Genomic DNA, 16,940 nt, shown 5'->3' with positions numbered 1-16,940 from the left:
TGGGACCCTTTGTGGGATCAGGCCTAAACGGGCAGTCGGACATCCCTCTCACAATCCAGGACTGTTGGCTCCCAACCACTCACCTGCCTACCTTCCTGATTGCCCCTAACCGCTGCTGCCTACCAGCCTGATCACCCCCTAACCACTCCCCTGCCAGCCTGATTGATGTCTAACTGCTCCCCTGCCAGCCTGTTTGCCCCCAACTTCCCTCCTCTGCCAGCCTGGTCACCCCTTAACTGCCCTCCCCTGCAGGCTTGATTGCCCCCAACTGCCCTCCCTTGCAGGCCTGGTCCCTCCCAAATGCCCTTCCCTGCTGGCCATCTTGTGATGGCCATCTTGTGTCCACATGGGGGCAGGATCTTTGACCACATAGGGGGCAGCCATCTTGTGTGTTGGAGTGATGGTCAATCTGCCTATTACTCTTTTATTAGATAGGATAGAGGCCTGGTGCATGGGTGGGGGCCAGCTGGTTTGCCCTGAAGGGTGTCCTGGATCAGGGTTCCCTTGTGGCGTGGGGCAGCCTGGGCGAGGGGCCTGTGGTGGTTTGCAGGCCGGCCATGCCCCCCCGGCAACCCAAGCAGAGGCCCTGGTATCTGGAATTTATTTATCTTCTACATTGAAACTTTGTAGCCTGGAGCAAAGTCCTGGGCTGGCCAGGGCTGCAGAAGCTTGGCTTCCTCCATCACCGGGGGCAACCCTAGGCTCCTGCTCTCTCCAGCTCCGTGGCCATAGCCATTTCTGTTGGGATTTATGTATCTTCTATGATTGAAACTTTGTAGCCTTAAGTGGAGGCCTGGGCCAGCCAGGGTGTGCCAGGGAAACCCAAGCCTCTCTCCTGCTCTCTCTGTGGATGCAGCCATCTTGGTTGGGTTAATTTGCATACTCACTCCTGATTGGCTGGTGGGCATGGTTTGTGGGTATAGCAGAGTGATCATTAATTTGCATATTACTCTTTTATTAGATAGGATACTAGAGGCCTGCCGCATGAAATCGTGTGCAGGTAGGGTCCCTAGGCCTAGCCTGAGATCAGGGCCACCTTCTGCCCACTCGCTAGTTCCCAGTCCCACCCCACCATTACCACCCACCCCTGTTCCCCGTTCACCATCCAGTGATCGGAGCCTGTGGGCCAGGAGTGGGGGGGGGGGGGGGAAGGACCGAGAGGTGGTCAATGCACCTCATAGTGACTGGTTGAGTGGTCATTCTGGTCATTATGCCGTTATGGTCAGTGGACTTTTATTATATAGGATTTTTTATTGATTTCAGAGAGGAAGGGAGAGGGAGAGAAAGATAGAAACATCAATGATGAAAGAGAATCTATTAGAGATGGAACCTGCAAGCCAAGAATATGCCCCTGACTGGAATTGAACCCAGGACCCTTCAGTCTGCAGGCCCATGCTCTATCCACTGAGACAAACCAACTCAAGTCTTGATCTTGTGTTCAGGTGGTCTCAAACTTATGCCTCCGGATGCCTGGCAAAAGCAAATACAAATCATCTCTGGAGAAACACATTATAATTGGAGGCCATAAATTCTTCCTACAAATAAGTTTTCATAGAAATGTTAAGTATAGAATTAAAGATAAACAAGTACACAAGGAAACTAGACTCTTTGGTTTTTTCAGCAGAAACAAATAGACATTCAAATACAACATTTTTTTGAAATTATCAGATGCAAACTATAAAATAATTTTTATTTTCTATGTTCAAAGAAGTAAAAGATAACTCAGTTTAAGCAGGTACCTGGAAATTATAAAAAGTGAAAGAGCAGATATAAAAAAAACCCCACCTAGCCGGTTTGACTCAGTGGATAGAGTGCCTCCAGGGTCTGAGCAAACCAATATGGTGGAAGACCATCTTTTATCCCCTTTTGGTTTCTTTTTTTTTTTTTTTTAAATATATTTTATTGATTTTTTACAGAGAGGAAGAGAGAGGGATAGAGAATTAGAAACATCGATGAGAGAGTAACATTGATCAGCTGCCTCTTGCACACCCCCTACTGGGGATGTGCCCGCAACCAAGTTACATGCCCTTGACCGGAATCGAACCCGGGACCCTTGAGTCCGCAGGCCGACGCTCTATCCACTGAGCCAAACCGGCTTCGGCATCCCTTTTGGTTTCTTTGTCTCCCAAATATTTGGGGAGGTCCTTTGTTTGTTTGGGGACTTCTGGGGACTTCTGGACCATTCATGGGCTTTGCAAAAAGCCCCGTGAATTGCGATGGGGGTCTTGAGATCATATCTAAGGGCCTGGCCTGGCGCCAGCGCTGATAACCCCCTCCAAGGGTTCATGGTCTATGGCCTCTGTAAAATGTGAGCATTTAGGTAACAGGTCTTACAAGACCAGATTGTGGAGAAAGGGGCAGTGACTTAATTATAGGTTATCAAAAATGTACATTAGATTACTGGCACAGATTCAGATTGCTAGGCCTCCCACCCCCAAACATCAAGGTTACATTGGATTAGCCTTTTAGCCTTCTCATTTTGACCTCCATCTTGGGGATTTCAGCATGTTTTACTGAATTCTTTATAATGAACAGATGCCAGTTTTTATTTCAGTGTGATTTTTCTCTTAAAAAGAAATATAGGAAGAAAACATAGCAGTGACCTAGTCATTCAACAAATATTTATTGAACAACTCAATGCCAGCTTGCCATGTTTACTACTAACTAGGTTTTTGGTTACTACACTTTGTAAATCTTTTTCCCTAGGTATCCCTGCAATTATGGTATGATGCCTCTAGGTGGCAGTAGACATGGCAGTATTTGGGGAGGTGCTTTGTTTGTTTGTTTTCACCCAGGTCTCAGATGAGACTTTGGATTCCAGGAGTGTAAGTTCTCGTTGGCAACTTTTGTTTTGTTTTGTTAATTATGACTATTGTGTATATGTTTTAAATCCCACAAGAAATTATTTAAAACAGTCCATATTTATTTAGTTTTATCTACCTTTTAGTTTGGTACTCTTTATTCTTACTCTGTTTACTCCCTTCATCAGAGATAGTTTTCCCTCTGCCTGATGAACTTTTAATGTTTCTCTTGAGTGTGGGTGAGCTGGTGAGAAATCCTGATACCTCTTCGTGTTCCCTTCTGAAGGGTCTTCTTGCCTAGTGCTTCTTGCTCCATTTAACACAATGGTGTCTTTTCTGCTGGCTACTTTTAAATTTTCTCTTTAACTTCATTTTTCACCAGTTTGGCAGGGAACGCTCAGGGGTTCTCAGAGCTCCTTGAGTCTGTGGCTTGATGCCTTTTGGAAATACTCAGCCATTCTTTCTTCAAGTATCACTTCTGCTTTATCCTCTCCTTTCCTCCTAAGACCGGAATCTCACACGTGTTACACTTTTACACTGTGTCTCCCATTTCCCTAATGTTCTTTCTCTGTATTTTCCATCCCATGTCCTTTCCATGCTTCGGTCTGTGTATTCCCGACAAAGCTAAATTCTAGCTCACGAATCCTCTTTTCTGCTCACACAGGTGCCCTGTTATTTCTGAGCGGAGCGCCTGGCAGGATGTCCCTGCAGCATGTGGAGGAAAGAGCAGAGGCTCTGATCCTAGAGGCTGGGTACCAGTCCTGGCCACCGCGTCCCAGCTTGTGCCCTGAAGGGACCTCTGGAAGCGGCTGTTTCTTCCTCTGTAATACTGTCTCAGTGCCCATCTCCTGGGGTGGGATGTGCAGATGAGGGCTTCAGCGTGAAGACGGGGAGACACTGCTATGCAAATGGAAACTGCCAGTGCCCATGTTGGTGAGGGTGGTGGAGTAAGAAGTTGTCCTTCATTCTGAACCACAAATAGCAACACACACACACACACACACACACACACACACACACACACACGTTCACACCACACACGTGCTCAGGTGCACACACCCACACGTGCACAGAGGCCTGAGCGCATCTCTTGAACCAGAGCCCCTTGCACTTCCCAGGAAGCCACCCACACCAACCTCAGACACAAGATAGTTCTCACTGGAAGACATGGTGCTGATGTGACAACTAGCCGGGCTTCTCCGGGCTATTTTCTCGGGGCCAAACGACTTGTCATCACAGGATATATTTGAGTTGTGAAACCTGCTCCCCAACCCCGGGGGCTGGGGAGACCTTGATAGAGTTTGACCCGGGAGTGAGGGAGCTGGAAATCCCAGCACCTTCCAGCCAGGCTGCCTAACTGGATTTGGAGAAAGTCATGCCAGCTCAGAGTCTGCAGCCCAGGGCTAGCAGGGGCTCTCCTTTCAAATCTCTCTCTCTTCATTCTCTCTCTCTCTCTCTCTCTCTCTCTCTCTCTCTCTCTCTCTCTCTCCTCTCCTCTCCTCTCCTCTCCTCTCCTCTCCTCTCCTCTCCTCTTCTCTTCTCTTCTCTTCTCTTCTCTTCTCTCTCTCTCTCTCTCTCTTTCTCTCTCTCTCTCTCTCAGTTTCTTTCCATCCCTGTCTGTCTCTGTGTGTGTCCAGCAATCCCACTTCTGGGTATCTACTCCATGGAAGAAATGAAGTCCAGGGCACCAGGATCTGATTCAGACATGTCATCTCCATGAAAGAGACTGGAAGACTAGAGCTCGGTTTCTGACCCCTCTCCACCACGAAGGAAAGGAGAGGGCCAACTCTTCTGATTCCGACCTGTGTCCACCTCGAAGCGCTCAGCCTCTGGGAAAGAAGGCTGCACAGGTGTATTCTGGGCTAGCACTGGGTTGGTGTTAACTGACAAACAGCGAGAGCAGCAGAAATTCAAGAAACCAAGGCATTTGAAGCTGAATTCCAATATGCTGAAACCATATTTCAAGTTCAGTCTGGTCATAAGAGGAATTTGAAACTGGAAAGTTTAGAGCAAAGAAGAGAAGCAGAGATGGACTCAGAGACATGCTCTATATGCCCAGTGGGGAAAAGGGTTGTTCAGAGCCGGCAGAGGCAACAAAATGTGGAGGATGCAATAAAGAAAAGGAAAAGCCTGGCCCGCTGTCTCGATGATAAAGATGTGGATCAGATGCTGAGAGAACAAGAAAGAGAGGGGGACCCCATGGCCAACTTCATCAAGAGGAATAATGCCAAGGAGAACAACAATAAGAAAGTGAGACGTCACTACAGTGGCCCAGCACCTCCTCCCAACAGATTCACCATCTGTCCTGGATATCACAGGGATGGAGGTACAGACCCAGGGGATCTGAGCAGAAGCGCTTTGCCAGGCTTGCCAGCAGGAAGGCGATGGAGAGACTGGCCCACAAGTGGAGTGTTGAGGGTGTGTAACTTCTCTGAGGCTATGGGAGTAGCTGAGGCTTGTGGTAGTGGACCTAGGGCAGCCAGCTGTCCAGCTGTAACAGTTGTCTATGCTAATAATCAGGCCCACACACATGAGCAATTGTTGAAGACTAGTTTTGACTACTAGCATTTGAGAAGAATATCTGAGACCTGGCTTTGGACTGAGGCACCGGTAATGTCTCAGGTGTACCAACACCAGTGATGGCTGCTGACTTACAGAAGAAACTGATTTCCCAGTGTCCCAGGGTTTGTTCTTGGTTAGGTTTTAACAAACATTTATGTTTGTAAAAGTTCAGTCAGACTGATTTCTCCTTGGCATGCTTGTGGGAAGTAGCCTGGCACTATTCTCAGTGCTGGGTATGTGAAGTGTGTAGCCTGTAGGGTCAAGTAAGGATATAGCCCAGTTCCACCTCCCAGTCAGAAGAATCGTGTCCCCCTGGCCAGAGTCCACGAGGAGCAGGGCAGCACAGGCCCGAGTGTTTCCCTGGCCCTTGATGGCTAACAAGCTTTACCAGGCTCTCTGTCCGTGGTCTGACCACAGGCCTTTCCCAGCAGGCTCCCCCTCTCCCTTTCCCTTCTCTCCTCTCTCCTCTCCTTCCTCCCCTCTGCTAGGTAAGCCCCTAGCCTATCCAGGTCCAATGTGGAAACTCACCCAACTGGCGGCCATCAGGACTTCCCCAGATCTAAGTAATGAAGGCTATGTCTTTCCCTCTCGTCCCCCCACATGGTTTTTTTTTCTATTTAGATCTAGCAAAGAACAGCCTCGCACTTCCTGGGTGGAGCTGCTACAGTACATAGCCATTCTAGAGGGTGACTGATTTCTCCAGGCAACTTTTGAGAGTCTAGAATCACAGCTCTCAAACACTGCCACTTGAATATTTAGTTAACGAAACTCCTGTTGAGACAAATTAACCCAAAATGCTCTTTTCCTGCCAAAATCCTGGTAAGTTTGTCTCCTCTCCCCCTCCACCAGCTAAAGAGGTTCACTTGCTGTGACTACAGCCCAGATGTCCCTTCTTTGCCAAATAATCACCTCCACACAGTCATCTGTTCACCTTAAAACCTTCATGTGGGCGATAAGAAAAATGAGTCAGATTTCCATGGAGGTCTATACACTTGTTACAAGTCTTACAACACCTCGGGTCATGAGAATCAATCAGCCCTTCTGAAATGGTTTCGCCAGCTGGTCGCCCTCACTCTGCTGGAGAAAGAATCGCTGGATTGGAAGCGCCCTGGGCCACGGGCTGTGGAAACTTGAGTCTGTGCAGAGTGGGGAGGCAGGGTCAGTGAGGGGAAGTCAGCCTCTTCCTGAGAGCTTTCTGACACTATGTAGAGAGACTACTGGGAGGCTTGGTCCTTTAGCTTATGCTCATTTGTGTTAATTGTAGATTCCTAACGCCCATTTCTCTGGCCGGTCAGAGAAACATCCCCCACAAGATTACAGACTGTGCACTGCTTGACTCAGGATGTTCTAGTTGAGCTTCTGCACTTGCCTGGAGTCCCAGCTGAAGGTGAATTCACTTAAGGCCCTCCCACTGCAGGAGTAGCTGGGGTGCTGCACCACCTTGCTGGATGCAAAGGTCTTGTTAGTGACTTCAGCTGAGCCACAACTGCAGTGTACCAAGTTTAGGTGCTTGATTATAAAACAGAAGACAATTGAGGTGCCTGAGCTTTTAAGATCTGAGACAGAGGATAAAGGAGGGGCTAATGCCAGGCAAGTTGAAGAACATGTGCTCAAACTCTGGTTGACATCAGTGGAAGCAGCCCCGTGTGGGGCTGCTATCAGGTGGGCATGCCTAGCACCAGATGCTTGTTTCCATGTTTACTCAACGACGTGTTCAACTGTGGCCTCCACCTAGATGTTGAGGCTTGTGCTGGACTTAGAACACCCCAAATCTACCTGGCTTCCGCCATTTTTCCACCCCACATGATTTCTAGATGTTATTTCACATCCAAATGTGCAATTTCAGTTCCTGTTTCCCCAGAACATTAAATGAAAGAACAACCACTTTTATTTTATAACTAGATGCCCGGTGCCCGAAATTCATGCACAGGGAGCAGGAGGTATCCCTCAGCCCAGCCTGCACCCTCTCTAATCTGGGACACCTTGAGGGATGGTCAACTGCCCATTAGGGTCCGATCCCACCAGGGATGCCCAACTGCCAGTGGGATCAGGCCTAAACAGGCAGTCAGACATCCCTCTCACAATCCAGGTCTGCTGGCTCCTGACCACTCGCCAAACTGCCTGCCTGATTGCCCCTAACTGCCTCTGCCTGCCAGCCTGATCACCCCCTAATGACTGCCCTGCCAGCCTGATCGACACCTAACTGCTCCTCTGCTGGCCTGATTGCCCCTAATTGCCCTCCCCTACAAGCCTGGTCTCCCCAACTGCCCTCCCCTACAGGCCTTGTTCCTCCCAACTGCCCTCCCCTGCAGGCCTGGGTACCCCCAAACTGCCCTCCCCTGCTTGGCTGGTCCCTCCCACCCCCCAAATTCCCTCCCTTGCAGGCCTTGTAACCCCTAACTGCCCTACCCTGCAGGCATGATTGCTCCCAACTGCCCTCCACTGCCGACCTGGTCTCCCAGCAGCCCTCCCTTGCAGGCCCTCTTGTGGCAGCCATCTTGTGTACACATGTGGGTGGCCATCTTTGACCACAGGGGGGCAGCCATCTTGTGTGTTGGAGTGACAGCCAATTTACATATTACCCTTTTATTAGATAGGATATATTTTTATTAATTTCAGTGAGGAAGGGAGAGGGAGGCTCATTGATCGGCTCCCTTCTGCATGTCCCCATTGGGGATTGGGACATGTGCCCTTGACTGGAATCGGACCGGGACTCTCTACCCACAGGCCGCTGCTCTATCTGCTGAGCCCAACCAGCTAGGGCACAATCACTTTTGATGTGTGACCACTGAAGTCTCTGCTTGGCTTGCTTAGTGGTGAACTAATGATTGAACAGAGACTTCTTAAATGCTTTCACCAACATAAGAAATGTCCAAAGCTGTAGAGGATTTTTATCAGTTTATTTGAGCCCAAAACACAATCTCAAATGCTTCAGCAAATAACAGTATTGTAGTTCCTTTATTTCTTTTCTAAAGAAACACATTTTAATTAATGCTAGTTTAACCAATGGAGAAAAAACTTCTATCAAAATATACAATTTCCATTATAGACTAGAAGGCTAATATTATGACAGGCATTATATGATCCCTTTGAAGCACAAAAGCATCAGATGAGATCTTGTGCTCGATCCCTGACCTTCTTCACACTCAGTCAGTCTTTAGATGAAGGTATATCCAGGCTTCTTAATCCAGATTTCCAGACGGGAAACCGCGTAGTTCAGAATCTCAGGTGGGATTTATGCCTTACCATGTACCTATCCAGCGCTTCCCAGAAGCTTAAGAAAAGCCGTCTGTCCGAGTGGCGTTTGTAATAGCTGAGCTCTAACACCGTTACGTCCCACTTCTGCACGTTGGGGTCTAGAGGAACTTGGTCATATTTGAGATGGAAGGCTTTAATTTTGGCAAAGATGTCAACTGGAGATCCACCAGGCAAAAGCCCCGGCCACCCTTTGAACTGCCAGGCAGGACCGTGCACGAAGACGGCCACGACCCGGTCCCAGTCCTGAGGCGTGAGCTTCAGAGGCTGGTCTACGACCCTGTAGGGCACCGTGAGGCTGAGCGCGGTGCCCCTGGGCTGCGTCTGGTCTTTTCTCCTCTGTATCAGAGTTTCATTGTCTCGTCGGCAGCCCTGCTTCTTCTTCTCCTCGGATGGGACGAAGGTCAGGTCCTGCAGAAGGTCCTTTGCGTTCAGCATGGTTATTAAGGAGGTGGCGGCGGCAGGGATTATGATAATGGGGGTCAGAGAGCCTTTCTTCTGATGAGGAGGGGGTCTTGCTTGAGAAATGGGTCTCGGTACTGGCTGTGCCTCGGGGGTCTGAGTCTCACCAGCCACCCCACCCTCCGTCACGGACTCCAGCGTCATCCCATGGTAGGTGCCCATCGTGTCAATTGTGAAGCCTTCCGTGTCTTTCCCTTTGAATCGTTCCTGGACATACCTGTTGTAGGCAGCTGGGGTCGGCTGCTGGGTAGGCAATGTGGGAGCCACAGGCGCTGCCTTTGGGGCCGGTCGCTGTTCGGGCGCTCGCCCTGCCTCTCTGGCTTCCACAGACTCAAGAATTGCAAAAATGTCCTCGGCGAAGGCCTTCCCCGTGCTCTGCAGGATGGTTGTCCGTGTCCTCCCGCCTCGCTCTCTGCTGACAATGTCCCGGGTCACATCCACCTCCGCGTCCACAAAACTGCTCCCTTGGAGAGCGGCGAAGGGACCACCCAAGTCCGTCTTGATGGTGGATCTTTTCTTCGCCATGATTTTGGCTTTGATGGCAGCAATTTTTTCCACGGACATGGTTTCCGACAGCGGCCTGATCTGTGCAGGCCGTACAATCCCTTCTCTGTGACCCTGCAAGCGGGCAGCCCACAGCTCCTTGTCGAGGCGCACACGCTCTCCGTCCTCAGTGCGGGGCTTCTTGGCTGCTGCTGGCGCGGGGTCCGCAGCGCGCTTCCCCGGGGCGGACGGCTGCAGCCCGAGCTCTGCAGGGGCGCCCCGGTCCAGACTCGCCGACGTGGATGCTTCGCCACTGAGATATGCAAGCAGGTCTTTCCGGTCGGGCCTTCTCACCACAGGGATCTTCTCCGTGGCCGCGAGGCGGACATACACGGGATGGGGAAGGTGCAGGTTGTTCAGGAGAAATAAGACACACTCCAGCGTGTAGTGCTCCCTGGGCCGGCCTTCCGTTCCGGTCCCCCACACCGCGTAGTTGGTCTTCACGTCCTTGGGCCAGGAGAACTCGCGGCCAAAGAAGACTTTGTCCTCCTTCACCAAGATCTCCTTCTTCTGGATGTTGTACTGTCGCAGGACACTGAGCACGTCTGCCATCTTCCGCCTCCTCGCCAGGGGCACCACCGGGGCCCCGTGCACCAGGGCCGCTGCCTCCCTGCCTCCCTGGGCCGCTGCCTCCCTGCCTCCCTGCCTCACTGGGCCGCTGCCTCCCTGCCTCCCTGCCTCCCTGGGCCGCTGCCTCCCTGCCTCACTGGGCCGCTGCCTCCCTGCCTCACTGGGCCGCTGCTGCTCCTGCTTCTGCTGCTGCCTCCGCTGTCGTCTCTGCCTCGGTCTCTGCCACTGCCGCGGCTGCTGATGCCAGGCCCCACTCTGCAGTTCCTTTTATAGGTCTGAAATTAACGAGGGGATGTAAAGAAGATTACATGAAGGCGGGAGAGAACCAGACACGGATTGGATTATAAGATTACGTGCTTTCTTAAGAGAGGTTGCTTCCCAGGAAGGCCGAAAAAAAGAGGATTACTCTGGCGTTTCAAAGGTGTGTTAACCTAGGTGCACATGAGTAATAAGCAGGGCTTGCTTAAGGCAAAGATAAATATTTTCCTGCAGATATAGGCCTGGGACGTGACTGCCCACCAAGACCTGCCCAGTTGGGACTTTGTGACTAGATCACCCTGTGAGGTTACTTTTCAAAGAACCCTCTTTCCACCCACTCTTTGAACCAATACAGGTCCAACCTCTGCTAGGGACGGTGTGTGCTTTGAGACATGCCTTCAATGCTCTGGCAGGCTGTTTACCACTTTACCGGAGCTTTTGCTCCTGTTTATACAGAGCCTCAAGGTCCGCTAGAGACAAGAAATTCTCAACCAACTTGGTCTTTGCTGAGCATGCACACAACTCTGGGAGTGTGTGTAGCCGTCTAGGTTTCCAGGAATATGCTGGAGTTTTTCCAAAACCCTTATGGACATGTCCTTTCCCAGCTTTTCCTTCCAAGGTTTTTGGTCAGCTTGTTGTTCCCACCAACGGTTTACACTTCAGACCATGTCATATTAAATGATTGTTGCTGGTTCTTTTCTCTTGCTGCCTTTAAGGTTCTCTCTTTGTCTTTAATTTTTGCATTTTAATTATGATGTGTCTGGGCTTGGGCCTGTTTGGGTTCTTTTTTGGGGTTCTCCATGCCTCCTGAACTTGTGTGGCTTTTTTTTTTTTTTACCAGGTTATGGAAGTTTTCTGCCATTATTTCTTCCAACACCTTCTCTATGCCTTTCTCCGATTCTGCCTCTTCTGGAACATCTGCTATTCTAATATTGTTATGTTTCACCTTGTTCCACAGCTCCCTTAAGCTGTCCTCCTGTTTTTAAAGTTTTTTTCTTTTTGATTCTCTGATTGAGTGATATTTTCAACCCTGTCTTCTAATTCACTGATTCTATCCTCAGCTTCTGCTAATCTGCTATGTATTCCTTCCAATGAATGTTCTTTAGTTGTGTTATGTCTTTCTTTATCTCAGACTTCTTTTTTCATAGTTATTATATGAAACTAACCTATAATTTTTTGCTATTGAGCATTTTTACCATCATTACTCTGAACTCTGTTTCAGATAAATTTCTTATCTCTGCTTCATTTATCTCTTCTTTTGGAAAATTCTCTAGTTCTTTCATTAGGAGGTTGTTTTTTTGTCTCCTCATTTTGGCTATCTTTTTGGGGTTGACTATGTTTTAGGTAGATCCTCTCTACCTCTCAATCTGTAGTGCAAGACAATGTTAAAGGTTGTTTCTGACTAATTGGATCAGGCAAAGATTCAAAGCCTCCAGAGACCACTTCAGTCTACAGACTAATAGGATTCTGACTTGAATTGCCTCCCAGGCAATTGTCCTCAGGTGTGGTGAGGGTTTTTCTTCAATAGGGTGGGGAAGTTGCTTCTGCCTGGAGGCTAATTGTCATTTCTAATCTCTTAAGTGGCCTCAGGGCTAGGTGTTTTCCAATAGGGTGTGTCAACCTTCTTCCCCGCAAGGCAAGGCAACTGTCTATGTGGGAAAGATGACCTCTGCTGGATGAGGGAAACTTGGGGTGTCTGCCTTCTGAGCTCTATCTCCTGAGTCCCCAGCCCAGGGTTTTACTCTCAGATCTCTAGTCCACTTCACCCTCCCTCTGCTGGAGCACAAGGTGGGTGGTTCCACAGAGAATTTTGTGTGTTCAGCTGCTAATCCCTGGCAGACAGCACGCCCTTGCTTTTCACAGCTAGATGTTATGAGGGTACCCTCCTCAGTTCTGGTGTTCTCTGCTAGGGGGCCCAGCTTGGGGATTAGATCCCAGAGTTCTCAATGGTAACCTCCCACAGCTGAGATATCTCTCCGGGACTTTAGTTGCCATTTGTGGGCACCCGGCCAGTCCTTTATCCCCTCTGCCCCTCCTATCAGTCTCTATGTAGTCTCCACCTTCGGTCCTCGGGTATCAGAGGACTCTCCTTCGAATTTTCCGTTGATTATTCAGGAAGTTTTTTAGTATTTTAGTTGTAATTCTAGTTTGTTCCTGGGAGCATGTCTTTGAAGCATCCACTTACTCTGCCACCATTTTTAATCCTCTTTTTGCTGGTTGTTCTTGACAAATGCTTAGTGGAAAGGCAGTTTGAGAAGAGTAAGCTCTGAGTCAGGTCGGATAAAGACAATGTCTCTGATTAAAAATTTTTAGGCAATTGCCAGACAGGACAAATTAAGACTACTCCCTGAAAATCACGAGTTACGGAAGCACTCATCTCCTTTTGCCCCTTCAGTAAAGGCTATTTTTCATGGTACAATTATTGTGAGGCTATTGGTTTTCAAAGCTGTCATGGATCTGTGGGAGAGGGACTTGGGAATAGGACAAGAGAAAGCAACACAAATGTTGCACTTACCAAGATTCCATTCTTCTTGAATAAACTCTTCTCAAATTGTTGTAAGCCTCTGGCTAATTACAGAGTTCAAAAATTGATTTTGATAATTTTTTGCTAGTATTCTTATTTGTGTGGAGATGTGGATTTTCATAGGTCCTTATTCTGCCAATCTGGACACTTCCTTAGAAGTTAAAAAAGACATAAATAAATGGAGATATATACAATGTTCATTAATTGAAAAACTTGATGTTATTAAGCTTTTAATTCTTCTCAATTAACCTATAGATTCCCATGCAATCCTTCTCACAATCCCATTGGGCTTTTCTTTTTCTTTCTTTTTTTGGTAGATATTAAAAAGCTTATTCTAAAATTTATATGGAAATACAGAGTACCTAAAATATCCAAAGCAAGCTTGAAAAAGGACAAATTTGGAAGAGTTAATGGAGTTTAAATTTCCTCTGATCAACATAGTGTAGTACTTTCATAAGGATCAACAAGTTGGTCAATAAAAATGGGGAAAGGGCCGAAACTGGTTTGGCTCAGTGGATAGAGCGTTGGTCTTCGGACTGAAAGGTGCCAGGTTTGATTCCGGTCAAGGGAATGTACATTGGTTGCGGGCACATCCCCTGTAGGGGGTGTGCAAAAGGCAGCTGGTCGATGTTTCTCTCTCATCGATGTTTCTAGCTCTCTGTCCCTCTCCTTTCCTCTCTGTAAGAAATCAATAAAATAAAAAATAAAAAATGAGGAAAGGTTCCAGAAATAGACCCACACTAAGTTGTAATTTGATTTTTGATGAAGGCACCACAGTAAAAAGGATAATCTTTTCAACAAATGGTTCTGGCACTATCACACATCCATTTAGAACAAAATAAAACTCAAATCCAGTCTCACACAATTTTGAAAACTTAATTTCAGATGATTACACACCCAATCCTGAAAACTAAAACTAGAACTTCTAGAAGAAAAATTAGCCTACTATATTTGCCCTTTAACTTTTGTAGGTATAACCACTTGGAGATAAAAGGTTTAAGAGACAGAACTACAGAATTCAATACATTTTTTAAAAAGTGAATAAACAAGACCACATCAAAATTAAAAACATTCCTAAATAAATAAATACAACAAGTTTTGCCCCCCCCCCCCCAAAAAAAATTCCCATTAAAGGTAGCATTAAGAAAATAAGTGTGACACAAACTAGGAGAAATTATTTGGAAATCATGTCTGACAAGACTGATGTCCAGAATACATAAAGAATTCTCAAATTTAATAAGAAAAACAACTCAATAAAAAATATTCTGATAGAAACTATAGGAACAGCCCATGAGCAGATGAAAACATGCTCAAAATCATTAGTTGTGATGAAAATGCAAATGATTGAATCTGAGTTATTCAGGACTTTAATTACTGTGCATTTCACTGAATGAAACTTTTTAATTAAGACTAAACAAATATTGAACTCCTGTTGGTAACTTAGTTGGTGAACTGTTCAGGGATATATATTTGACTCTGGAAGTTAACTTGAAGTGCATTTTAAAAATGTTGAGTTAATGGTAGATTAAATGATAAAGAAAATATTAACTGTAGATTTGTTGTGGACATGAGTGTTTGCTGTATCATTCTTTCAGCTTTTCTATAAGTTTATCAATATCGTAATAAAATGTTGGGGAAACAAGATGAACGAAAATGCAAATGGAGGCTAAGTTTCTTGTTTCTGTGTCTGCCATAGTTGGTTTGGGGCTTATGAAATTTTCTATCCGTTCTGTTTCCCTTGAAAATCAGAGTTGCTCTCCCCAGCTTACACTTCCTCCTGGATTTGGTAGGCTAGCTGCCACTCCACACAGCTCAGTCCCCACCAGCTCCCTGAGCCCTGAAGCTTATTTTGTCTCCAGGCTGGGGCAGCTACAATGCCAGTTTGGCCTATCTATGACTGTCAAGCCCAGGTCAGCACAACCATTGCCTCCTTCAGACATTAGTTAATTGCTTCCCCCTTTCCCTCAGGTAGGGAACCAGATTCTGCAAGACCTCCATCATCTTCCTGTAGTTGCTAAAAAGCAGCTCCAAGGCAGCTCTGGGTTTGACTGGGCTGTGGCCAGAGAGAATCTGGCCTTGCCAATGTCCTAATAGCAAGGCTAGATTATCCAAACCTGGAAGTGTGGGAGTGTTACCACCCCCAGAGGCACACTTTAAAGATGAATGGGTAGTATTCTTCTACAACTGTCAGTCAGATTCAATGGATCCACAGGCCTCCTCTAGGGCCCTCTCCTGTGATTAAGTAACCTGCTGTAAAGTTTTCTTGAAGCCATAGCCAGCTCAGTAGTGCCCCACCGTTAACTGCTTTCCTTCTGGTCTTTCCCACATCTCCTCTCCACTTGTACTTCCTTGGGATTGTATCTTCAATCATGTCTTCGATTGGGTTGTCTAGAAAAGAGACTGAGGCAAATCTTAAGAGTTCTATCTTGCTTATTCTGCAACTATGGTTTTTGTTCTCTTGTGTTCTTCAAACTCTCCAGAGTGGTTCTCTAGAACTGTGACTGAGTATCTAAATTATCAATAAAATGTGCCACAAGTTTACTATAAATTGACAATTCCCAATCACCGAGAGGAATACTACCCACTCCCAAAATTGTAATGTTCAGGACATGCAAAATGTTGATACTACAATTTGATCCCATTCTAATTGAAAGCATATATTCATATATTGCACAAGGAAGAAAGGATTTGCTTTAAAACCATAATGATGAAAAGACATGTATATGAATGTCTTTAGCAGCATATCTGCAATAGCCAAAAGTTGAAACTTTCCTAAAGTGGAGTATTAGATAATTTTTAAAGATTGTAAAATTAGGGCCCCAGCTGGTTTAGCTTACTGGTTAGAGTGTTGGCCTGAAAACTGAATGGTCCTGGGTTCCATTCTGGTCAAAGGCACTTGCCCAGGCTGAGGGTTTGGTCCCCAGTGTGGGTCGTGCAGGAGGCAGCCGATAAATGATTCTCTCTCATCATTGATGTTTTTATCTCTCTCTTCCTCTCCCTTCCTCTCTGAAATCAATAAAAATATGTTTTAAAAAAGGATTCTCTCTGTGTCTTTAATTTTTGGCATTTTAATTATGATGTGTCTGGGCATCAACGTGTTTGGGTTCTTCTTGTTTTGGGGTTCTTTGTGCCTCCTGAACTTGTGTGACTTTTTCCTTTACCAGGTTAGGGAAGTTTTCTGCCATTATTTCTTCCAACACCTTCTCTATGCCTTTCTCTCTTTCTGCCTCTTCTGCTAATCTAACATTGTTACGTTCCACATTGTCCCACAGCTCCCTTAAGCTGTCCTCCTGTTTTTTTAATTGTTTTTTTTCTTTTTGGTTTTCTGATTGAGTGATATTTTCAACTCTGTCTTCTAATTCACTGATTCGATCCTGAGCTTCCTCTAATCCACTGTGTATCCTTCCAATGTATTCTTTATTTGTGTTATTTCTTTATCTCAGACTGTTCTTTTTTTTTTTATAGTTACTATATCTTTTTTCATGCTATTGAGCATTTTTACCATCATTACTCTGAACTCTGTTTCAGATAAATTTCTTGTCTCTGCTTCATTTATATCTTCTGGAGAATTCTCTAGTTCTTTCATTTGGGGGTTGTTTCTTAGTCTCCTCATTTTGGCTTTCTATTTGGGTTTGTGACTATGTAGTAGGTAGATCCTCTACACCTCTCATTCTCTAGTGCAGGACAATGTTAAAGGCTGTTTCTGACTTATTACATCAGGCATAGACTCAAACCTCCAGAGACTGCCTCTGTCTACAGATTAATAGAATTCTGACTTGAATTGCTCCCAGGCAATTGTCCTCAGGTGTGAGGAGACTTTTTCCAATAGGGTGAGGCGGTTGCTTCTGCCTGGAGTCTAATTGTTATTTTTAATCTCTTAAGTGGCCTTAGGGCAAGGTGTTTTTCAATAAGGTGTGTCAACTGTTTTCCCCTCAGGCAAGGCAGATATCTATGTGGGGAAGATG

The 16,940-nt window shown here is 46.5% G+C and overlaps 2 protein-coding genes across 2 annotated transcripts in view; one reads left to right on the top strand and one right to left on the bottom strand.

Moving 5' to 3' along the window:
- Positions 1–16,940, top strand: part of RIMS3 (regulating synaptic membrane exocytosis 3) — a 273,736-nt gene that overhangs the window by 94,539 nt on the left and 162,257 nt on the right. The gene's annotated exons all lie outside the window — the stretch shown is intronic.
- LOC307103707 (parafibromin-like) lies at positions 8,580–10,175 on the bottom strand (the record flags this gene model as incomplete). Its single annotated transcript, XM_079778217.1, has 1 exon — positions 8,580–10,175. One exon carries the CDS (start codon positions 10,173–10,175, stop codon positions 8,580–8,582), a length of 1,596 nt encoding a protein of 531 aa, XP_079634343.1.

This window comes from Cnephaeus nilssonii, assembly GCF_951640355.1.
Source record: "Cnephaeus nilssonii genome assembly, chromosome: 7".
In the NCBI taxonomy this organism is placed as follows: Eukaryota; Metazoa; Chordata; class Mammalia; order Chiroptera; family Vespertilionidae; genus Cnephaeus; species Cnephaeus nilssonii.
Note: the sequence above shows the minus strand (reverse complement) of the source record. Positions and strands in the feature narration are given on the sequence as shown.